Source organism: Mauremys mutica, chromosome 8 (assembly GCF_020497125.1).
Source record: "Mauremys mutica isolate MM-2020 ecotype Southern chromosome 8, ASM2049712v1, whole genome shotgun sequence".
Classification (NCBI taxonomy): domain Eukaryota; kingdom Metazoa; phylum Chordata; order Testudines; family Geoemydidae; genus Mauremys; species Mauremys mutica.
This window is the reverse complement of record NC_059079.1, coordinates 29,129,960-29,154,375: the sequence shown is the minus strand read 5'-3', so window position 1 is coordinate 29,154,375 and position 24,416 is coordinate 29,129,960. Positions and strand designations below refer to the sequence as shown.

Here is a 24,416-nt window from a genome sequence, read left to right as displayed (position 1 = left end):
AATATCTAATCTGAACACTACTACAACATAAGTGTACATCTTCTCAATTGTGACTATCAGTAGTGATCCTGCAGCCCGCCTTCCAGTTGACAACACCCCCACCTTTAGTTCCACAGCAAGTTTTAATTAAATACTGGGATAGTGCTTTACACTGTATATGCCGGGTAAGTGCCAGATGCACGGACTGGATGACAGGAGATGGATCATGTGATAATTGCCCTGTTCTGTTCATTCCCTTTGAAGTACCTGTCATTGGCCTCTGTAGGAAGACAGTATACTGGGCAAGATGAACCATTTGTCTGACCCAGTATGGCTATTCTTATGTTCTAAGTGCTAAATATTAAAGTACAGCTGAGATTGGGATTGTGACCTTGTTAATAGTCAGTTGAGTTGAAGCCCTTCCTCATTAGCATTGCAGTTTGCTGTACAATTGTTCAGTGATATTAATGTTGCTTTGAGTTTGCCAGCTCCAGAGGTGCTAAGAATTTTTTTATATAATTTTTCATAAGGCAGATTTAACATTCAAAACAAGAATCTGCTTTCAAAATTATTTTTAAATTAATGTTCAAGTTTGGAACTTGTAATAGTAAATACCATACCATTACACCAAACGGCACGTCTTAAAATGTGAAGACAGGGCACAGACTTTCAACTGTACCAACTTCTGATTACAGCCACCCTTTTTGTGTCCTCCTCCAACCTTTGTCTTTGCATCCTCTTTCCTCTCCCTGAGCTGGTCTGCCGTGACTCCATCTCTCTTTAAAACATTCATACTTAAAGGGGAGGATTAATATTTAGAGGCTTAACAAACTTTAACAAGTGGTTCAGAGGAAGAGGATGGAAATGGAGAATTCACAAGACATTCTGTACAACTCCACTCAGTTATTTGCTCCTTGTTGTACCCTAATATTCATCTATACGTTCGTTATCTGTTTAGATTCTAAGATTTTTGTAGGTAAGGACCTTGTTTTCCCTCCTCTTAGAAGAGCATCCAAAACTTTCTGTGCTATATACGTAATCTGAAATACTGTATGGACTGTAACCTTCCCCTAGAAATAACTAGGTTAAGAATAATTGTTTATTTCAGTGAACAAACTTTGTAAGCTCTCATCTAAAAGCAATAACATAGTTAATTGTACTTAGCAACCAATTTGTTGTCTACTGTTTTGCTACTGAATGCACGTACATGCCTCTGTAGCCAGCTGGACCCAACTGTATAGTGTTTCATCTGTCTGATATCCAAATTAACTTTGTTACAACAGCAGCACGTTATTTTTAATCATAAGTTTGTAAACCTTTGTAAACTTGATGGTTTTGGGGGTGTTATTAGGAGTCCCATGTCTTGGATAGCTGAAAAAAGTACCATCAAAAGTTCCTGAATTTCAGGGAATTGTCAGACCTCTGGAACATTGTAAATGCTGCTTCAGTTTATCCTCACCTTAACTATATGTGCTGTGTGTGAAATTCTAAACTAGAAAGAGCAGCTGCATAATAATACCTAGCTCTTATATAGTGCTGTTCATCAGTAGATCACAGAGGACTTTACAAAGATGGTCAGTGTCTGTCTCCCCGTTTTACAGATGGGAAAACTGTGGCGCAGAGAAGTGAAGAGACTTGCCCAGGGTCACCTAGCAGGCTAGTGGCAAAACCAAGAATAGAGCCCAGGTCTCCCAAGTCCCAGCCCAGGGCTGTCAGGAAGGTCTGACTGCCTCCCATAAAGAGTGTGTCTTACTTTGAACCATGTTGCAGTAGGTAATTTCTGCTTCCAAATACCTAATAAAAACTGCTCTATAATTAACTGTGTCGGCAAGAGAGGAAGGGAAGGAGCTTCTAATTAAGGAACTGGACAGGGACTCAGGAGATCTGGGTTCAGTTCCTGAATCTACCACAGCTTTCCTTTCTGACCTTCCTGTAGATTGCTTAATCTCTTGGTGCCTCAATGTCCCATATATTAGTATGGGTTTAATAATACTTTTTTCCCCTCTGTGTTTATGTGGATGGTAACCTCTTTGGGGCAGGGACTGTCTCTTACTATTTGCTGTACCCCATCTTGGTAGAGGTCTCTAGGCCCTACCATGATACAAATAATACCTCTGAGATATTAGTGTGTGTTTTTCTCTTTCTTTTTAGGGAGCAAAGGTTCTACTGGCATTTGAAGCTCATATTTCCTCACAGTCATGCTGAATACACAGTAAAAAGGTACCTGAGATTGTGAAAAGCAGATGTCTGTAGTTAATTATAGCAAACTAGTTTTATAAGACTATTTGGTTAGTTTCTTAGCCATCCCTATGTATGTGGTAATAAGACTCAAGATAAAGAGTTGTTGTTTTCTTTCGGGGGTGGGGCGGGGGGGTGTTACAAAGGGGACACTTCAGGTTAAATCACTTTTTTAAAATACTAGTTTTGTTTCTATCACCTTAGAAGCATAATACTGAAGTCTGTTTTCAGATTGAATTTCTCTAATTTAAATACTTGTTTTATTTACTAATCTTCTGTAAATAGAGCAGCCTTGTATATGCCTCTTGATGCTTGCTGTCCACATGCATCAGCATGCTAATATAGAAGAGCTTTGCATACTCCCAATGTTTTCCTTGATCTTCAGAGAAAATCCAGCTCCCTGCAGGAAATCCTCTCCCACACCAGAGAGGATGGAAAGGAAGCAATATTGCCTTTGTAGCAGATGCTACAAACCCCCTCCTTGGAAGATGCCTTTAGGAAAGCAGAAAAACAGCAATTCTCCTTAACAAACAAAAACTACTTCTTCTCTCCCCATGCCTATTTGGGGTGGGAAAGCTCAGAAGTAGGCCCTCTCCACTTGTTCTCAGGGCTGCAAGGACTGGAAGTTGCTTTTCCAGCTGCACACATGGGGAAGGATAAGAGGTAGGGTCTCTGATTCCTTCCTGCAGGTGCCAGCTAAATCCTAATGTTGAATGAGAGTATGTCTGTGCTGCAGTTAGACACCCATGATTGGCCTGCACCAGCTGCCTCAGGTTCACTGGGCTGTTTAACTGTGGTGTAGATGCACAGGCTGGAGTCTGAGCTCTGGGACCCTCCCCACTCAGGGTCCTACAGCCCAGGGTCCAGCCTGAGCCCAAACATCTACACTGCAGTTAAACAGCCCCTTAGCCAGATCTCTGCAAGGCCCAATTGACACGGGACAGCCGTAGGTTTTTAATTGCAGCATAGACGTACTCTGTGTGCTGGGGCTGATAATATCCATTGCTAGCTTGTGCTATGTTGATGCACATTGCACCGTTTCCAGATGTTACCTGCTGGTGTTATATCAATTTAAATATGGAAATATCATTTCCTTAAAATTGCTTTAATATTTCTTTTTGAACGATACTTAATAAACTGCATTTTTATCTTTTTGGCCAAAGGGTGCCTGATGATAAAATGCTAGGTGAAATCCTTAAACCGTACCTTGATCCTGAAGAATCAGATCCTGTTATTCGTCAAAGGTATGTATTAAAAACCATTAGTAATTTTACTTGACTGATTTTAAAATAACCAAACTATTCAAATAAATTCTGTCAAACTGTCAGTTTTCCACTTTAGCCATTCAGAATTGGATTCCTAGCTAATAGTGCACTCGCTATCTTCATGAGGAAAGCTACCTCATTAATACTTATTGACTGAAATTAAATTAGGTAAATTTCATGATTTCTAAAGAAAGGAAGGAGTGAGTAGGTGAATAAGGACTTCAAAAAGCAGACTTTAACAAACTCAGAGAACTGGTAGATAAGGTCCCATGGGAAGAAAATCTAAGGGAAAAGGGAGTTCAGGACAATGGTGATTTCTCAAGGAGACAATATTGAAGGCACAACTGTAAATTATTCCGATGCAAAGGAAAGATCAGAAGAATGACCTGAAAATTAAAAAGGAATCCTACAAAAAGTGGAAACATAGCGATATTGATAAGGAGGAATACAAAAGAACAGCACAAGGCACAAAAAATGAGTTAGACGTGGCAAGGGACATAAAAGGCAATAAGAAGAGGTTCTTTAAATACATTAGGAGCAAGAAAAGGACAAAGGAAAGTGTAGGTCCTTTGTTTATTGGAGAATGAGAGCTAATAACAGATGACATCAAGAAAGCTGAAGTGCTTAATGCCTATTTTGCTTCAGTCTTCACTAAAAAGGTTAATGGTGAGCAGATACTCAACACAATATTAACAACCAAGGCAAAGAAACATAAGCCGAAAGAACAGGTTAAAGAACATTTGGATAGATTAGATGTATTCAAGTCAGCAGGGCCTGATGAAATTCATCCTAGGGTACTTAAGGATCTCGCTGAAGCAATCGTGGAGCCATTAGCAATTATCTTTGAGAACTCCTGGAGGACAGGAGAGGTCCCAGAAGAGTGGAGAAGGGACACATAGTACCTTTTAAAAGGGGAACCAGGAGGACCAAGGGAATTATAAACCAGCCAGCCTAACTTTAGTACCTGGAAAGATACTGGTGCAAATTTATTAAACAATCAGTTTATAAGGACCTGAAGGATAATAGGATTATAAGGAATAGTCAGCATGGATTTGTCAAAAATAAATAATGACAAACCAATCTCATTTCCTTTCTTGATACGATTGACGTAGTGGATGGGGGGAAGCAGTAGATACCTTGATTTTAGAAAGGCTTTTGACACTGTTCCACATGACATTCTCAGAGCAAACTAGGGAAATGTAATCTAGATGAAATTACTGTAAAGTGGGATGCACAACTGGCTGAAAGACTGTACTTAGAGTTATCAATGGTTTGCTATCAAATTGGGAGGGTGTGTCTAGTGGAGTCCCACAGGGTTCAGTCCTGGGTCTGGTACTAGTCAATATTTTCATTAATTACTTGGATAATGGAGTAGAGAGTATGCTGATAGAATTTGCAGATCGTACCAACCTGGGAGGAGTTCCAAGCACTTTGGCGGACAGGTTTAAAATTCAAAATGACCTTGACAAATTGGAGAATTGGTCTGAATTCATTGTGATGAAAATCAATAAAGGCAAGTGCAAATTACTTCAGTTAAGAAGGAAAAAATCAAATTCACAGCTACAAAATGGGGAATAACTTTCTAGGTGGTGGTACTGCTGAAAAGGAGCTGGGGGTTATAGTGGACCACAAACTGTAAGAGTTGTCAATGTACTGCAGCTGCAAAAAAGGCTAATATGTTTCTGGAGTGAATTAACAGGAGTGTAGTACGTAAGACACAGGAGGTAATTGTCCTGCTCTACTTAGCACTGGTAAGGCCCCAGCTGGAGTACTGTGTCCAGTTCTGGGCACCACAGTTTAGGAAAGATGTAGACAAATTGGAAAGAGTCCAGAGGAGATCAAGAAAAGTGATAAAAGGTTTAGAAAACTGACCTATGAGGGAAAAGTTAAAAAAGGAGGGCATGTTTAGTCTTGAGACAGGAAGACTGAGGGGAGACCTGATAAGTCTTCCAGTATGTTAAGGGTTATTGTAATCACTTGTTCTCCATGTCCACTGAAGGTAGGACAAGAAGTAATGGGCTTAATCTGCATCAAGGGAGATTTAGGTTAGATATAAGGAAAAGCTTTCTGACTATAAGGGGTAGTTAAGCTGTGGAATAGGCTTCCAAGGGAGGTCATAGAATCCCCATCATTGGAAGCTTTTAAAAACAAGTTTGAGAAACACCTGTCAGGGATGATCTAGTTTACTTGGTCCCTGCCAGCCCTACATTTGTATTATTCTAAAGTCATTGAATTTAAACTAGCAGCGCTCAAAGAAATTGGCTGATGATGCAATTGAAATGATTAAAAAATCAAAAGAATTAATTTAAATAACGGTAGTGTTAATGCCTTATCTGGAGAAAGTAGAGAAACACATTTGCAATCCAAGCTCTAATTCATAGACTGCCTTAAAATTCTAGATAGTGACAAACCTGTATTTACATTGACAGGAAGGCTGGTTTGGTTGTAGGCTTCTAAAAGTTTGTAAATCTCTTAACGGTAACAAGTGATTTAGACCTTTTCTTTAATGTGATTTGTTTAGATTTCATCTGGTTTTTTTTTCTTCCCAGATTAAAAATATATACAATGTCTCCTCAGTCAGATGTGCAAATTTTAATGAAAATAGAAAACAGGCAACATAATTCTGTCAGGTAAGGGATATATTTTTTTCTGTATGTAGGCTGTTTGTGTATTTTTTAGAGAGAGATTACTTGTTGAACGTATTTCCTAGTCTCTAGTGATGCTGTGATAAAGGATAATATGTCTCTACTCTCTGATTAAATTCCTTCTGTTTTGCAACATGAAATTACAAAAAAAATGTAGTTAAAATCAAGATAAAGTTTACTGAGACATCTGTAAAATTAAGTTGAATTTACTGTGCCACATGATGCTTTCTTAACATTATTAACTGGTCAGATTTCACATTTTGGTGTTTTTGGACTCAAGATTTAAGCTTCTTGAACCTAAACTTTAATATAATTTTATTCTTTATTATATTAGTTTAGGACAAAATTTGTTTTATACCATCAAAATAAAAACTGTGCAAATAGCTAAAGAAATAATTCTACACGTATCATAAGCACCATTTAGAACACTCCACCCAGCTGCCATTGTTACTGAAAAGAATACATACTTTTAATATCATAGTTTGTTGTGGTTGACCAGTAATTTCTAGTTAAGATTTCTAAACTGCATTCCTTTCTTCAAATGTAACAAACTTAATGTCATTTAACTTGTTCCCTGGAACATGACATACCACTATTTAAAGAAAAACATTAATGAAGTTACGAGAAATCCTATTTCCCTGTAATTTATTTCATTGTAAACTCTGTGCAAGAGTGAGTGTAGAATATACTCTGGATTTGAATGGAAAAAATGAAACTTTACAAATTAACTTTTTCTTCTTCTGATACTTTTTTCTCAATAACTGTAACATTGGCTACAAGATAGTTGTCAGCTAGCAGTTTTTCTTTTTGCATAAAATGAGCTGATTTCCACTTCAGGATTTAATACATTAAGGAGACTTTGTCAGCTTCTACTTTTTATAAAAATTGACTAACTTTATAAAATTACCTTTCTGATGATAGTATTTTTTAGAAAAATTTCCCATTTTAAATTATTTTTATTTGGGCTTTTCTGCTCTCTTCTGATTGGTTGGGGGAGGGGGTGTCAAGAGCTCCAAAAACAAACATGTTGTTGGAAACTTGACTTATTATGATTGCAGCCTATCTTGTTCCCTTCCTTTTTTGTGCACACGTTGCCTGCCACCACTGAACTGAGACTTGCTGCTGCAGAGTTTTTTGGTTTGGGTTGGTTTTTTTTTTTGTTTGTTTGTTTTTTTGGCCATGTAGGCATTCTTTCTATAAACTAGTATAATACATTTGATTAGGAGGGGAGGATCAGCTTTATAAAGTATGTGACTTGGAATCCAAAAGTGTATGTTCTTTTACCTGCTCTATCATGGAAAGTTTTCGTGCCTGTCAGCAAGTCACACAATCTCTTCTCAGTTTCTCCTTCTATAAAATGGGCATTATATTTTTCTTAGTTCACAGAGGAATTGAGCTAAAATTCATTAATGGTTTGTGAAGCTCTTTTGGATCTTCAGATAGAAGGTGTAGTGAATTTAAAAGAAATTAAAAAACCCTTAAGGTTGATCTTCATCTTGTATGTCCAGATATTCAGCAAAATGAATGGGATTATTTACATGTTTAATGTGAGTACATAAGTACCTTGCTGAATCCTGGGTATAATTATGTATTCCTCTCGTGGAACGTGAATAGAAAATAAAACTTGTTCTGTGCTTGATTAACTTACCATAGCTTTAGGAAAAATAGCCTAAACCTACTAACCAAGACCAAAGATAGACCTAAGCTGTGGTTCCAAGTGTCTAAAAGGCAATATTCTAATAGGAAACGCAGTGCTTTAAAGGAAAGACTAACGTTCTGGTTGAAGATGAGTATTACAGGAGAATTTAAGAGCAGTCACCAACATCAGAATTGCTCTTTTGTCTGAAATCTTCACTTTTTATGATTACAAAGAAGACTGTGTTAGAGAGAAAAATCTTCCTTAGATTAACTGCATTTATCAACACGTTTTGTGCAGTCAGTTATCTTCAGTTTTTGTGTGGTTCTTACACACAGAAAAAGGAAGCAAAATATTTTTAAAAGGAAAATGTGATTGTTGAACACCAAAAATTTGGTGAGGAACTCAAGCAGGTAACTTTTTTTTTAGGTGATAGATTTAAAGCTGATGGCATCCCTTTTAAAATATCAACACTTAGCAAATATATCAGTTTCAGTTCTGTTAAAACAGATATGCTTGTTTTTAGTGCAGTTTTGGGTGCAGCAAGGAAGTTGAATGCTGATCTTTGCTATAACTTCCTCCCCCTTTGCATTCCTCCTGACCACGTCTTTCCCCCACCACCATGTTGCTGCCCTATATTAGTAAGGGTAGTGTTAACAGCTTTTCCTCTATTGTGCAGGCCAGGTTATTCTTAATAACATGGGCTTGTCTGTATGGAGATCTAGTGCAGGGCTGCCCAGAGGGGTGGGCAAGAGGGGCAATTTGCCTCAGGCCCCGAGCCCCACGGGGGCCCCCACCAGAGTTTTTCGGGGGCCCTGGACCGGGGTCCCTCACTCGCTCCGGGGTGCCCGGCAAACTCTTGTGCGGCCGGGCGCAGGAGCTTCTGCCGCTCCCGGTCTTCGCCGGCGGGGGGTCCTTCCGCTCCGGAGCGGAAGGACCTCCCGCTGGCGAATTACCGCCGAAGACGGAGCGGGACCCACCGCCGAAGTTCAGCCCGGTCTTCGGCGGTAATTCGGCGGCGGGGGGCACTTCCGTTCCGGGACCCGCCGCCAAAGTGCCCCGAAGACCCGTGGCGGGGGCCCCCCTCCGCCGAATTACCGCCGAAGACCGGGCTGCACTCCGGCGGCGGGTCCCACTTTGGCGGTAATTCGGCGGCGGGGGGGTCCCCGCCGCGGGTCTTCAGGGCACTTCGGCGGTGGGTCCAGGAATGGAAGGGCCCCCCGCCTCCGAAGACCCCGGGCCCCCAGAATCCTCTGGGCGGCCCTGATCTAGTTCACAGCAAGCCAGGGTGTAAATCTACAGTGCTCTAGGCTGCTGCCCACTAAGTGGCTGTGTGGGCCCTGCTGCCAAGCCTAAAAGTTCTGTAGTACACTTTGATATACCCAGGGCCAGCTCCAGGCACCAGCCCAGCAAGCAGCTGCTTGGGGCAGCCAAGGGGAAGGGCGGCATATCGGGGTCTTGGGCGGCAATTCGGCGGCGGGTCTCTCACTCCCTCTTGGAGCGAAGGACCAGCTGCCGAATTCCCGCCAAAGTAGAGCTGCAGATTGTGATTGCGATCGCAGCTTGCTCTTTTTCTTTTTCTTTTCTTTTCTTTTTTTTTTTTTTTTTTTTTTTTTTTTTTTGCTGCTTGGGGCAGCAAAAACCCTGGAGCCAGCCTTGGATATACTGCTGTTTCACTCTGCGGCTATAAGTACAAAGAGTATGCCATAATCCACCAGTGCTCTGCTCTGCTCACATTGTCTAAGATCAGGCAGAGCAATAACCCAGCTGTGTGAAAGGGACCCTTTTACCACTGAGGAGCGGGTTGCTGGAGGAAAGTACCAGTATACTGCCCCCCAGCCTTTAAGTTCATATGAATATTGTATTATCTAGGATTCTCAAAACACCTTATTAAAATGATTAGCTAATAGGAGGACTTTAAAACTATACATTGTCAAATTGGATGTAAGATTTTAGTCCAGAGTCTTTTAAGACCGTGCTGCTCATAATTGCAGTTATGTATCATTAAAGCAGTGGTTCTCAGTTTAGGGCCCTATCAGCGCACAGCTGTAGCCCATGTGACATCCTCAGCACCATACAGATAGTATATATCCATATGTATGTGACCCACATAACACAGGGAGCATATGCAGTCCACAATGGTAAATAGGTTGAGAACCACTGCATTAATGGAATGCAGTGGTGTTTCAGAGAACTAAATAGGATTATTATAGGCTATAAAACATTAGGCTTCTAGTTTTAAGATAAGCATCTTGCAAGAGGATTTCACTATTTCCTGAAAATGTTTATAGAACAGGAGTTTGTGGTTTAATTTTGACTGTTTCATTCTATGGCTCACCGTGTAACAGCCATTTTAATTTGAATGTCATTTACAAAATACTATCTTTAAATATATTTTTCTCAGGAGAATATTTATATTTGCCAGCTACTACATGTTTTTACTTAAAACATGAGAGCCTCAGCTAGGGAAGTTAAACAACAGTTAGCTAACACCACTAGGGCACAGATAGACTGGTTAGCTGTTGAACAACATGAAGCTTGCTTGCTTTCCATTGACTCCTTTTTATGTTAGATAGTGACATTCTTCTTCCTGAAGTGCACATAATATGGGAGCCTATCTTGGTTTAGGAGGACTTTGCCAGGATTTCTTTCATTATGTGTTGGTATTACTCCTGAATCATTTGGAGCAGCTTTGGTTGAGTGACTCAAAGCACACCCTCCCACCATTATCTAGAATTGTAGTGTGTGACTACTAGACCCTTGATAGGCCACTCAAAGATCCTTTTTAAGGTAACTGTAGTTAATTTAGAGGGAGGATTGGTAACACCAATGTTATATAGACACAGAAGTGCTCCTTTTACTCTGAAATCCACAGCTCTCTTCTTGTTGGTTTGGGAAAATCTGCTTTTGGATGGATTGCTAAAAATGAAGTTTTCCATCTGGAGATGTTAACCCCTATCACCTGGTATGCAGTATTCAGTTTGTCTAAGTTTTGTTCTGGGGTGAAACTATTCCAGGGGAGGTTTAACTGATGCCCGTTGGATGATTTTTGCACTCTTCTAAATTCTTTTATAAAATAATATTTTCTTTCTTCAAAATAAATTAATGCCCTTACTGTGTCTAATCCTTTATTTGGGATGCCTTCAAAGTGACTTCATGTGGTAAGATTATTGCTTTTTCCACTAAGGGAAGGAAAAACGCAACTGCCAAATTATACAGTCTAGTTTGGGAAATACACCTTCTCATTTTCCTGAGAGTGCTGCCAGATTTGCCTTTGTTAAGCAAAGAACTTGATGTTCACTGTAACTAAATTGATGATCAGAATAGTTACATCAGATTAGTAAACAAAGACATGCAGTTTACATGCATTTATACCAATACAAATATTGCATGATGAGGCTACTGTTAAATCATTCATATAGTATTCTCCTGTTGAGTTAATACTGACTAGGACAAATTTGTTTTGCAAGAAATATTTTTTCTAACAGACTGTCTTTTTGAAACTCAACAAGGATCCTTTCATAAGTTAATTTTCTTCCTAGCCTGTTAACTGTTCATGATTCATTATTAATATATTTTTTCAGAATAAACTGTCATGGAGTTAATTTTAATATAACACTAAGAGCCAGATTTTAAAAGGTATTTAGGCACGTAAAGATGCAGATAGGTGCATAGTGTGATTTAAAATCTGGCTTTAAAGGCCTAGAAGCCTTCCATTAACTTCAGTGAGTTTTTGGATCAGTTCCTTGAACGGTACAGGAATACTGAGTGAAATCAGGTTATGTCCTACAGGTGTTCCTAATGCAAAGCTTCCATTGACTTCAGTGGAGTTCACACTTTCAAAGGGCTCCAAGGATGGGGTCTGTACATTTTGTCCTGGTGCAACTCATATTTCAGTGCTTTAAGAAACCTTAAAACATCAACACCCACCATCAGATTGCCTCTTGCTAGCTGCAGTGAGTGACATTCGCCAAGCAAATGAAAAACACAGCTATCCTAGCTTACTCAATTGTAGTGGATAGTGAGGAAGAAAAATCCATTAAACAAGGATTGCAAGTGCTTCTCTTCTAAATGTCATCTCTTATGCTGGTGACCACTTATTTTGCTTTAGCTGATCCAAAACATTTGCTTCCCAGAATGCTGGATGTTAGTAATTTTAGAGCACTTTCCTGTCTCAAGATCAGCTGGCAGAAGTAGGAGTTATTTGCTTTGGTAAACTCTTATTTCCATGCCCAGAGAGAATTTTCCTCTGTGGCCTACTGTTTTTTTTAAATATCTAGGGATTAAAGTCGCTTTAGATTCTGCTAATATCATGCTCTTTGCTATTAATATCACGAAAACCAACTCCTTGACAAATTTAAAAAGCTTGATGTACATTCCTCTATCACTTAAAGATAGTATGTATCCTGTAATAGTGATTGTGCTGAAATGCACTTTGTTGTTGTCAGGGTTCCTTCCCTACTCTGAACTCTAGGGTACTGATGTGGGGACCCGCATGAAAGCCCCCTAAGCTTATTTCTACCAGCTTATGTTAAAACCTGATACGCTGCCACCACCAAGTGATTTAACAAGAAACATGGAAAAGACCACTTGGAGTTCCTCTTCCCCCAAAATATCCCCCTAAACCCTTACACCCCCTTTCCTGAGGAGGCTTGAGAATAATATCCTAACTAATTGGTTACAAGGTGATCAGAGACCCAAACCCCTGGGTCTTTGGACAATAGAAAACTCAGTCCGGTTCTTAAAAGAAGGATTTTATTAAAAAGAAAATGTAAAAATCATCTCTGTAAAATCAGGATGGAAAATAACTTTACAGGGTAATCAGATTCAAAGAGCCCAGAGGAACCCCCTCTAGCCTTAGTTTCAAAGTTACAACAAAACAGGGATAAACCTCCCTCTAACAAAGGGAACATTCACAAGTTGAGAAAACAAAGATAAACTAACACGCCTTGCCTGGCTGTTACTTACAAGTTTGAAATATGGGAGATTTGTTCAGAAAGATTTGGAGAACATGGATTGATGTCTGGTCCCTCTTAGTCCCAAAAGCGAACACCACCAAAACAAAGAGCACAAACAAAAGCTCTTCCCCCCCCCCCCACCCCTAAGATTTGAAAGTATCTTGTCCCCTTATTGGTCATTTGGGTCAGGTGTCAGCCAGGTTACCTGAGCTTCTTAACCTTTTACAGGTAAAAGGATTTTGGTGCCTCTGGCCAGGAGGGATTTTATAGTATTGTATAAAGGAGGGTTGTTACCCTTCCCTTTATAGTTATGACAGTTGTAAATGTTGATATTGACTTATTAGTTTTTATTTATGTATTTGAGTGCACCTGCCATGCACTATGATCTGTACAAATATGAAAGAAAGCACAGTTTGTGTCCAAATAGGGTTATTGTCTAAAAAGACAAACTGATAAAAATAGGGAGCCTTTCTTTCTCTAACCTTCCAGTTAAAGTAATTGTAGGTGTCACAAGTAGACACGATAGGTTAAAATTAAAATCAAATGTAAATGGAAGTTGACTTCATCTCCTAATTATAAAAATCCATTTGCTTTAATTGTGTATTTATTCAATGTGCCACTTCACCTTCACAAAATTGTCTTGGAGTGTAAGATGTGGTATAAACAAAAGTAGTATTCTGATCAAGACTAAGCAAAATAATCACAATTATTAACCAGGGCTATTTTATTATCAAAGAAAGGAAAAGAAAACTTTAAACAAAACAACACAAATGACACAATACAAGTGATAAACTAGTGACCATTTCAATATCTTCTGTATATCTTTCTGGAGAGAGCTTTAACAGAGATTCTACCCTTGAGAGTGAACCCCTCTGTGGGCTCTTCTCTCTTGGTAAGTTAAGACCAAGGTAAATTAATTTCCAAAATTATTGTGAATCCATCCCTTACTATGATGTTAGGCAGCTAACAATGTTTATAGATGGGCTAAAGAATTCTGGTTCAAGGCTGGTGAACCTGTTGGTTATTATTAAATAATTAACCAGTTTATAGTTGGCAAAGTAGGCAGTTTTAGCTAAACCCTATGAAATCAAGGAAAACATTTAAATTTGTTACTTAGAAGCAGCATTTAATGAGCCAGTTATGAATATTAAGATTCTTAAGGCCAATTACATTCCACTATTTCTCTGTTTACCAATGTTTAGCCCATCTCCTCTCAAGAAGTACATAGTCTTCTAACCACTTGGTGATGAACAGGAGAAACTGTTAGTCTTAAATTACAACAGCATTTCAACATTCCATCAAAATCATGACAGTAGTTTTAAATTTTCATCCGTTGGCAGTGTCTTAGGTAACTTCATCTCACCAATCCAAGTTGAAGTCTTGGGGAGATTTTTCTTGAGTCATCTTTCTTAAATGGTTTTTCTTACTGTCTGTGGCAGTGATGTGTTTGAGCTTGGTACCAGAGTGTGCAAATGAGGAGTGCTCACTTCAGAGCTTTTTATACCCATCCCCTTCCTATTTCCATTGAATTATAGGAAAACACACCTCTTGCAAGGTTGTTTAGATTCAAAGGTCACTGCTTCATGCCTTCGGGGTTAGCTTAGTTGACATTTTCAGCTCCTGAATGTACAGTCTGCTTAATAAATATGCAACATTTCTTTAATTGCCTTTGTTTTTGTGGTAGGAAAGATCCAGATAATTTGTAAAGTTAGTTTTAACTCTCTTCATTCAGCCAGTTTCAGAGAAATTCTTTCAATTTTTTTTGTTTGACAGAAAATGAATTTCTGTTTTCAAAAATCCCAAACACACCTGTTTATACAAAAGTTTTAGTCTTCAAATGTCTTTTTAAATTAAATAACTCAAAGTCTTTAGCTTAAATAATTAAAAGTTGTTGACTTCAGAGAGATGATTCTTATCTTCTGGAGTTAGTTAAGGGTTTTCTTATCCTGTGCCAGTTCTTAATTTCCCATTAGTATAAATATTCTATACTTAATGGCTTTTACACTGGTTTAGCAAGGTCATTAGATGCCATGTTGGTACATGAAGCATTTTACTATTTACATAGCAATGACATTATAGCTTGACATATCTCTTAAATCTCCTGATCAGTCCATCTCCAGCCTTAACTGTTGTCAGCAACTCCAACCATTCGGTATCCAACTAAAGTTCTGCTTTCCCTTTCTTCTTGGGAGTATCAGTCTGTCTGCTCCTTTTAGTAATAGTTAGCTTGAATTTTTCAACTGATTAAAAACAATAGGGAGCAGCAGTTTCCAGAACTTGTAAGTTTTTTACTGTAATGATCGTCAATTTTCATTCCTATTCACTTAATGTTCTTTACTAAAACCTTGTATTACACAACACAAATGGAAAGCAGAAATATAGTCATTGCTAACAGTAACTAATGCGTATGATCTGAATCTTTAGTATGCCAAGTTGAATGTTCATAATCGCTTACTTGACCTTTGAGAAACTTTTATAAATAATTCCAGTCTGGATAGAACATGTCCTTCTTGCTATCTTGAGCAATAAGTTGTTTTCTCAGGAGTAATTGTTTTAAACCTGGAGACAGTTTCACAAAACAGCATTTAGTACCCAATAGTGAATTCCGTTGGATTTAATGGACTCTTTTTAATTGTATTACTGCACCTAAGGACCTCAGTCAAGGAGTCAGGGCCTTACTGTGCTAATACTGCACAAAAGCTACAAACATGGGGAAAGGAGTATAGAGGAAGAGGTGGAGGATGAGAGAATATAATCATCCATTTAACATTAGTCATGGCTTACCTCCTGCCTATCTGGTCAGCTAGGAGTGTTCTGTAGGCTCTGGGGGAGATCTGAGGGGCATGTAAATAAAAGGCATGTGATGTAGTATATATGGCCAGCATCCATCAGGATAGCGAAGCTGGTAAATCCCTTTAGGGGTGAGAGAAGAGATTCTGCCTTGATTCATAAAGGTTTCATTGGCTGCTAGGTTTGGCAAGAAGAGTCTTCAACTGGGCCATATTAAGATGTTTCCATAAAGCAGGGTTGGTTTGGGGGCAAGGGCTTCTGGAAGAAAGAAGTCGAGCTTGCTCACAACTGAGCAGAGAACACACAGGATTGTTCAGTGAAGCCAGACTGCTGTGAAAAATGGTCTCTTGGCTGTCCCTTCTGATACAAGGGCAGACTTGAAAAGGGAGCCTTTTATGTTCCTGTTAGAAAGGAGAACCAACATTGTTTCCTTCTGACCCTGCCAAAGGGGAATCCCTCTGTTTATCTCTTACTGACAGAAGGGAACTAGGACGGTTTGTCCCCCACCAAGGAGGGACTTGACCTTCCTGCTTGTTTGCCAGGAAAGGAGCTTGTTTATTTTTTTTATTTATATTTTTTCCCTTTCCTCAAAGGGTTAGTAACCCCTTATTGGCAAGCGTATGGCAATGAGCCTCTTACACAGATAAGCTGTAAAAGCCTAAGACCGATGAGTAACAATACAGAGTCAAGATTTAAGTTTTAGGCAAGATAAGCTGTACCAGTCTAAAATTGAGGGAGTGGGGAAAACGCATGTCAAAAGTAGTGAATGTGAGGAAGTAATAAGTCCTCTTGACTGGAACATCATTCTGTCTACAGTACATTAAAGGTCTTGTGTTAGTGTTTCCAGATATCTTTTATTCTATGTCACATTTCATTACACTGGATTAGCCAATGGCTATTGCATCAGCTTTTTATCTTCTTTCTGTCACAAAGTAGAGTTTGGTGCAAAGAAAACTGCCTTTGCAGTTGTTTTAAAGATACTCTATGTTTACATCCATGTTCTGGAGCGGGATTGGACACTGGTGAAGGGTGGAGTAAGGATTCTGCACTGTCAGGGTTGGATTTATCTCCTCTAGTCTGAATTCAGGGTGTGTTAGGCCTGCTTTATACGGTGCCAGCGATAGCAGTCCCTGTGAAACTGCTGCTCTAATTGGAGATCGGGTAGAATACCTTGTGCCTTTCTCCGCCGTGCCCTAGGCTTGCCAGCTGGGTCACACGATGAAAGAAGTACCTGCACAAGTAGAAAGATACCTAGAGAGCTCTTTAGTCTAGCAGACAGACATAATGAGATCCAGTGGTTAGAAGTTGAAGTTAGAAAAATATAAACTAGAAAAAAATGCAACTTCGTAACAGTGAGAGTAATTAATCATTGGTACAGATTACCAAGAGAAGTGGTAAATTTGTCATCATTTTAAGTCTTTTAATTGAGATTGGATGTTTTTCTAAAATATAGACAAGTTAAAACTACAATTTGCTGGGCTTGATAATATTCTCGTAAGAATAATAATTCCCTCCACTTCAGGAATAATTGGGTGAAATTCTGTGGCCTGTGTTATGCAGGAAATCAGACTACAGTTGTCCCTTCTGGCCTTAAAGTCTATAAATCTATATCCTTCCTTGTGCTAATATTTCCAAAAATATTGCTAGCCAGGCAATAATGCTTACTTTGTACGTAAGAATCCGCTAACTAGGAATCTTAAATGACAGTCTGTGTCTGACCTGCAACTTAAAAGCTGTCTCTACTTCTGAAACAAGTTTTACAACATTACTGTCCCACCCACATCCCCATAAAATGCCTATTTGTAAAATCCTTCCCCACTTACAAGGAATAAATCTCTCAATTTTGTAGCATCTGCAGATTCCATTAATGTGCTGTTTACTTCCATTAATTAAGATATAAATGAAATTTGACCTAACACTTCCTCCTGCTCTGTACATGACCACTTTTCATTATGCTTTGCTTACAGTCACTGAGGGTTTGGCTACACTTGCAGATGTGCAGCGCTGGGAGTTACAGCTGTCTTCGTACAGCTGTGTAGGGAAAGCACTGGAGTGTGGCCACACTGACAGCTACCAGCGCTGCAGTGTGGCCACATTTGCAGCATTTGCAGCGGTGTTGGGAGTGGAGCATTATGGGCAGCTATACCACAGAGCACCTCATCCCATTTTGGTGCTATTTTGGAGCCGTGGGTTGTGGGAAGGGGGCGGAGGGGGCGGGTCATTCTGCTTCCTGTCCCAACACCCCGTGATGCATCGCTTCACATCCCAGCTATCCCTGTTTTTCCGTCCACGTTTGGCGCCATCTTGAGTCTCTCAATGGTTTCTGTGCAGCGTGATTTCTGTAGGAAATGGAGCCCGAACTGCTGAGGAGTATGCTGACAAGTCTTGCCAGCACATCACGTTTGGCAGTTGAGCTAGTCCTTAAGATCCAAAGTGATGAGGAGTCTGGTGATGATAGCAAGTCGCCTGACGTGTATGACACTAAATTGCTTCTGGCATTCACGGAAATGCTCAGCACCGTGGAACGCCGCTTTTGGGCTCGGGAAACAAGCACTGAGTGGTGGGATCACATCGTTATGGAAGTCTGGGATGACGATCAGTGGCTACAGAACTTTCGGATGAGAAAAGCCACTTTCATGGGACTGTGTGCTGAGCTCGCCCCCACCCTGCGGCGCAAGGACATGAGATTGAGAGCTGCCCTGACGGTGGAAAAGCGGGTGGCTATTGCAATCTGGAAGCTGGCAACTCCAGACAGCTACCGATCGGTCAGGAACCAGTTTGGAGTGGGAAAGTCGACCGTTGGAATTGTGTTGATGCAAGTTTGCAGGGCCATTAATCGTATCCTGCTAAGAAGAACCGTGACTGTGGGGAACGTGCAGGACATTGTGGATGCTTTGCACAAATGGGTTTCCCTAACTGTGGAGGGGCGATAGATGGGACGCATATTCCTATTCTGGCACCACCCTACCTAGCATCTGAGTACGTTAATCGGAAGGGGTATTTCTCTAAGGTTCTCCAGGTGCTTGTGGATCACCGTGGGCGTTTCATTGACATTAACACAGGCTGGCCTGGAAAGGTGCATGATGCACGCATCTTTCGGAACAGTGGCCTGTTCAGGAAGCTGCAGGCAGGGACTTTTTTCCCAGACTGGAAGATCACAGTAGGGGATGTCGAAATGCCCATTGTGATCCTTGGAGACCCCGCTTACTCATTAATGCCGTGGCTCATGAAACCGTATACAGGGAAGCTTGACAGGAGCAAGGACCGGTTCAACTACAGGCTGAGCCGGTGCCGAATGACTGTGGAGTGTGCTTTTGGCCGTTTAAAGGGACGCTGGCGATCTCTGTATGGGAAGCTAGACTTGGGGGAAAGCAGCATCCCCGCGGTTATATCCGCGTGCTGTACCCTCCATAATATTTGTGAAGGGAAGGGTGAAAGATTCAGTCAGGCATGGACCTCCGAGGTTCAACGCCTGGAGGCTGAATTTGCACAGCCAGAGAGCAGGGCTACTAGAGAGGCCCAGCAAAGGGCTTCAAGGATTAGGGATGCCTTGAGGGAGGAATTTGAGGCTGAAAGCCAACAGTAATGTTTGGTGCCTTGCACGGGAGTGAAGTGCAGTGGTTACAATGTAAGTAGGAATCTGTTTTTCCTAAGCTGATTTGCAGTGCCTGTTTCTTTCCTGGGCTAAGGTATCTTTGACTTTCTGCAATAATAAAGACTGTTTTCAAAGCCAATAATTCATTTATTGAAAAGAAAATAACTTTATTGACAGACACACAACATTTTGGGAACCTAAAAGGGCAGGGGGGTGGGGTGGGGAACTGTGCAGTCACGGGTTTGAATATGTCCTGTCTGGAGTGCTGTGCAATGACTGCTGCACTTCAGAATGCCTATACTGCATGGTGATGGGGGTTGAGTGCAGAGGGTAAGGGTCGTAGTTCTCAGGGCTGGTTGGTGAACGTACAGGTGTTGGAGGCAGCTGGTGGTGGTAAGAACCTGGATGCTGGGGAAGGGGGTTTTGAGCTGACATTGGGGCACAAGGGAAAGAGCTTTGGGACGGGGCAGAGGCCGGCGCGGTAGTGCTCTGCCTGCATGGCTACGAGCACCTGGATAGAGTCCGCTTGGCGCACCAGGATGCTTATCAGCTGCTTTGTGCTTTTCTTCCTGGCCGCTGCGTTTCTCTGGTGGATCCTGCTTTCCCTTTGCCTCCAGTCCTGCACTTTTTGATTCTCTCTGGCAGAGTGATCCATAACTGCTTGCAGCAGGTCATCTTTGCTTTTTCGTGGCTTCTCCGGAGGTTTTGTAGTCTTTGAGCTGTTGATAACACGGGCAGCCGAGAACTCAAGGTTGCTTGTGGAAAGGCAAAAAAGACAAGACTTAACAGAGGCAGCATTGTTTATATCTCAGACAGTTATTCCCACACAGTGAAGGAGTAACATTCTTCACAATAGCATAATTTTCCCATACCAAAGAGAGCGCACATAACCCACAGGAGCCCCAAAATGGTGAGTAAGGGGGACTGATTGTGTCAGGGCTGTACTGGGGTTTCTGTGCATTGGGGGAAGCAAACAGCTGCAGGTGGCACCTACACTGAACACTCTCCCAACATTTTCCACAGGAGTTGATCCTGGAAGATATCTCGCTGCTGCGGGTCACCTGGGAAGAGCGGGGGGGTCTTCTACAGCAATGCGGATTCCGCCCTGGTCCCTATGCAGCTTGCCTGTGTGCAGCAATGGTGCCCCCCACCCCTCGCGGCAACAGTGGTGCGGACGCGTTAGCCTGACTGGGACAAGGCCCACAATGGCTCTCCCAATAAACTTGCGCAAGCACATTGCCCACGCTCTGACTGAAACTTTTGAAGAGATTACCGAAGCCGATTACCGCAACGTGATAGACCACATCAATGCGCTATTCCACATCTAGGCATGCATGCAGAACCCTCCCTCCTCTCCCGAAAAATTTCCATCCTGAAAATAAAAAGCTGCTTACCGGGAACCCGCTACTCTGTTTGTCCTCCACCAAGTACCGGCTGCGACTGGCTACCTTCCTCCTGGCTTGAGAAGAGCTCCTGGCTGCATGCCTCCAGGGACTCCGGGGTGTCTCCCCTCACCCCAGTACCCTCACTCTCGGTTTCCTCCTCCGCCTCCCTCCGCCCCCCCCCCACTCTGAAGTGTCCATCGTGGTCCTCGGATTGGCGGTGGGGTCACCCCCAAGTATCGCGTCCAGCGCTTTGTAAAAACGGCAGGTCGTGGGGGCAGCACCAGAGCGGCGGTTTCCCTCGCGGGCTTTGCAATACGCACTCTGCAGCTCCTTCACTTTAACCCTGCACTGCAGCGCGTCCCGGTCATGGCCCCTTTCCAGCATGGCCTTTGATACCTGCCCAAAGGTATCATAATTCCTATGGCTGGAGCCCAGCTGAGACTGCACAGCTTCCTCCCCCCAAACACTGATGAGGTCCAGCAACTCGCCATTGCTCCATGCTGGGGTTCGTTTGGCGCGTGGAGGCATGGTCACCTGGAAAGATTCACTGATTGCCCTCCACACCTGGCTGAGCAAACAGGAAGGGGATTTTTAAAATTCCCGGGGCATTTAAAGGGCAGATCACCTGAGGCCAGGGCAGTAGAGTTCGAACTGATGAGTAGAGTGGCTGAACAGGCATTCTGGGATACCTCCGAATATCTCTGGAGGCCAATAACAATGCTTTTGGTGGCCACACTGGCGGAGCAGCGCTACATCACCAGCGCTGCAGTCGTTATTCCCCAGGCACAGGTGGAGTACATGCAGCGCTGTAGCCTGGGAGATACACCGCTGTATGTGCCTTGCAAGTGTGGACGGTGAGTGAGTTGCAGCGCTGTAAAGCCACCACCAGTGCTGCAACTCTCCAGTGTAGCCAAGCCCTTAGGCTGTTTGCAGTCCACGTGATTGTTCAAACTGTTTCAAGTAATATTTTATAAAACCTTATAGAATGTACTAAAATCAAAATACACTGCACCTCCAGCATTCCCTTTTTTCTCCCCATTTCTCCAATATTACACTAGTGATAGAAGTTACATGTTTTGATTTTTCCTTTAGTTTTTTGGTAACTAACTGTTCATGACTTTTTTTTTTTTTAGGAATAATTTAGTAGTATAGAAAATGACAATATCTGAGTTATTTTTGAGACATCCGTTTAATTGATCCTTCTGAAGTATTAGCTGACTGGCTTTCTCCCTTGTGCTTTTTGGTTTTGGAGACTTTCCGTTAGCCCCTCTAGCTAGCATTAGCTCATTTTGCTGCCCTTATCTTTTCTATGCCAGCCTTAACTGACTCAGAATATTCTTGTTTGATTACCTCCCCATCTTACCATTTAAAGTATCGTTATTTTTTAACAGCAGTTCCTTGTGAGGCCACATGGCTAATTATTTTTATAAGATGTTTCTGTCTTCTGCATCTTAATTGTAATGTCTTGGGAAACTCCAAGTGTCTTTTGTGTGGGTGGATTTTAATATTTCCTCCCATTATGCCTTACTGAATTCTTTATTTTCTCAACATTTTTTTTCCTGAAATTTAATTCCTTTGTACTGCTGCATTCTGTTAACCTGATTGTACTGAATCCAGGCAGCTGACAATCACTAGTTCCAACCTCATTCCCTTCCCTCCAGTCGCAAGGGTTTTCATATTTTCTACCACTCTCCCATAAGTGACAAGCAAATCCTAAGGACAAACCATTCTGGTTGGAGTCTTTGGATTATGATTATGCAGCCCAAACTCTTCTTTCACAAATTACCCCTCACTTTGTCAAAGGAATCATTGCAGCAGACAAACTATCTGCTTTTAATGCTTTACCGTTTTTTTATGCTTCTCTTTAGACAAGTTTTACTCTGCTCAGCTCTGAGCCATTGCCTCATTCTCAAAATGTGACAAGGACAACCTTTGTCCTTCTGAGGTGGCTTAGTTCCACTCTTTATTTTCTTAGTACAGGGGTTCTCAAACTGGGGGGTCGGGACCCCTTAGAGGGTCGTGAGGTTATAACGTGGGGGGTCATGAGCTGTCAAGCTCTACCCCAAACACGGCTTTGCCTCCAGCATTTATAAAGGTGTTAAATATATACAAAAATGTTTTTAATGTATAAGGGGGGGGTCTCACTCAGAGGCTTGCTATGTGAAAGGGGTCACCAGTACAAAAGTCTGAGAACCCCTGTCTTAGTACCTTTTCTTCCCCTTCACTGTTACCTAGTATCTCTAGACTAACAATGAAAAGCTTATCTATATTGAGTATTTAAATATCACTAGTAATTTAGGTGATAAGTAGATTGTAGTGGGTTGGGGTGGTCCCTCCCCCTCTGGGTCATTGGGAGGCCACTCTGCCTTACTATGTCACTGGGCATCGCCCAGAGTCAGGGAATTAGCAGAGCATTAAACAGCTTATGGCTCTGGCCTGCAGTCTAGGCAGAGCAGCAAATAATTAGGGGCTCTAGCCCAGCATCTGGGCACAGCAGCACAAGTCTATGACCCCCAGCCCTCAGGGCAGGACAGGCAAGTTTGTTGAGCCCAGACCTTCAGTCAGGGCAGAGCAGCAATAGTCTATGGCTCTGGCCTGTACCCTGGTTCCAGTGGATGGCCGACAAACGCAGGCCTCTTGGCCTAGAGTGGGGATGGGGTGGCAGGGGATAGAGAGGCCTAGGCCCACCTGACTCCATTGGGCCCCAGCCCAGGGCCCGAACAGTGGCAGAGTGTTCCGCTACTGGGTCAACGCGGAATCCAGCCACAACACACTAACCAGGTCTCCAGCAGCAATGCAGCCAGATTGGGGTCAGCTGCCCTTGGGTCACTTCCTACCATTCCTTTGAGGTGTAACTGGATCCGTGGGGGTCCTTTGTTTCCTCAGAGTAGAAGGCCAGTGACTCCTCAGTGCCTGGGTCAGTGGGCAGCACCAGCAGTTCTGTCCCGTCCTCGGTTCAGCAGGACTCCACTACAGTCTGTCATCCCGGGAGTGGGCAAGAGGTGCCTGTTTTTCTCTGGTGGCTGCAGCACTACTGAGCTCCAGGACCCTCCCTTTATACTTCCTGTTCCACCTCCTGACTTCTGGTGGGATGGGTGTGCAAGCATGGCCTGGCCCCGCCCACCCTGGTTCAGAGTGTAGACTCTCCCTGTCTGGCTCAGTGGGAGGCCGCTGTGCCTCACTACATAGATAAAAAGTGTCCTTACAGATCTATTTTCCACTGGGTCTTGCTTCACTCTTGCCTCAATCATTCAATTTTATTGTAACTGTTAGAATATTAGTTTACATGTTTCTATCACTTCTGATTCCAACTGTACTTTGATTTCCATAGTCAAAGGCTCATAGATACAAAAGAGAGGAGATATGGCTTGCTGTAACTGTGTCTTCAGCAGGATCTATATTTTCTGAAGGTTCTGATGGTATTTCTATGACTGAAATTATCATTACATAGTCTGAAGAACTTAATCTGAATTTAAAGAAAAGGATGATGCTATTCCTTTTCTGTTCTGTTGTTCCATTCGGTATTTAATAGTTGGAGAAAAATATGCACTTTTTATGCAGATGGGTAAAGTTGGATGGTGAGATGCATGTGTAACATGCTTGTGAAGTAGGTTACATCTCCCTCTATAGTCGTCCAGGCAATGACCCCCTACTGCTGTTTTCAGCTACTGAAGTTACTCCTTTAGCTCAAGTGGTACAGGTCTTTGCTTTTGTGCTGAGAATCCCAGGTTCAAACACTGCATAAAGCTGCTGTACAACAAAACTTTGTGCCTGAAGGATATAGAACACTGACTTAAAAGATTCGCTCTGTGGATGATCCTCATTTAATGATGAAATGAGCTGAATTTAAAAAACTTCTCTTGAAATAGTGATAATAAAAGTTACAGTTGGTTCTTGGCAAGATTTTTGGACCAACTGATTGACA

At 41.9% G+C, this 24,416-nt stretch overlaps 1 protein-coding gene across 3 annotated transcripts in view; it reads left to right on the top strand.

The window, feature by feature from the left end:
• Positions 1-24,416, top strand: part of ZNHIT6 (zinc finger HIT-type containing 6) — a 63,332-nt gene that overhangs the window by 21,146 nt on the left and 17,770 nt on the right. For all 3 annotated transcript variants that reach the window (XM_045027375.1, XM_045027377.1, XM_045027376.1), the window contains exons 6-8: positions 2,131-2,199; positions 3,381-3,461; positions 6,032-6,112. In XM_045027375.1, the coding sequence (XP_044883310.1) occupies positions 2,131-2,199; positions 3,381-3,461; positions 6,032-6,112 (231 nt within the window). The remainder of the gene's footprint in view (positions 1-2,130; positions 2,200-3,380; positions 3,462-6,031; positions 6,113-24,416) is intronic.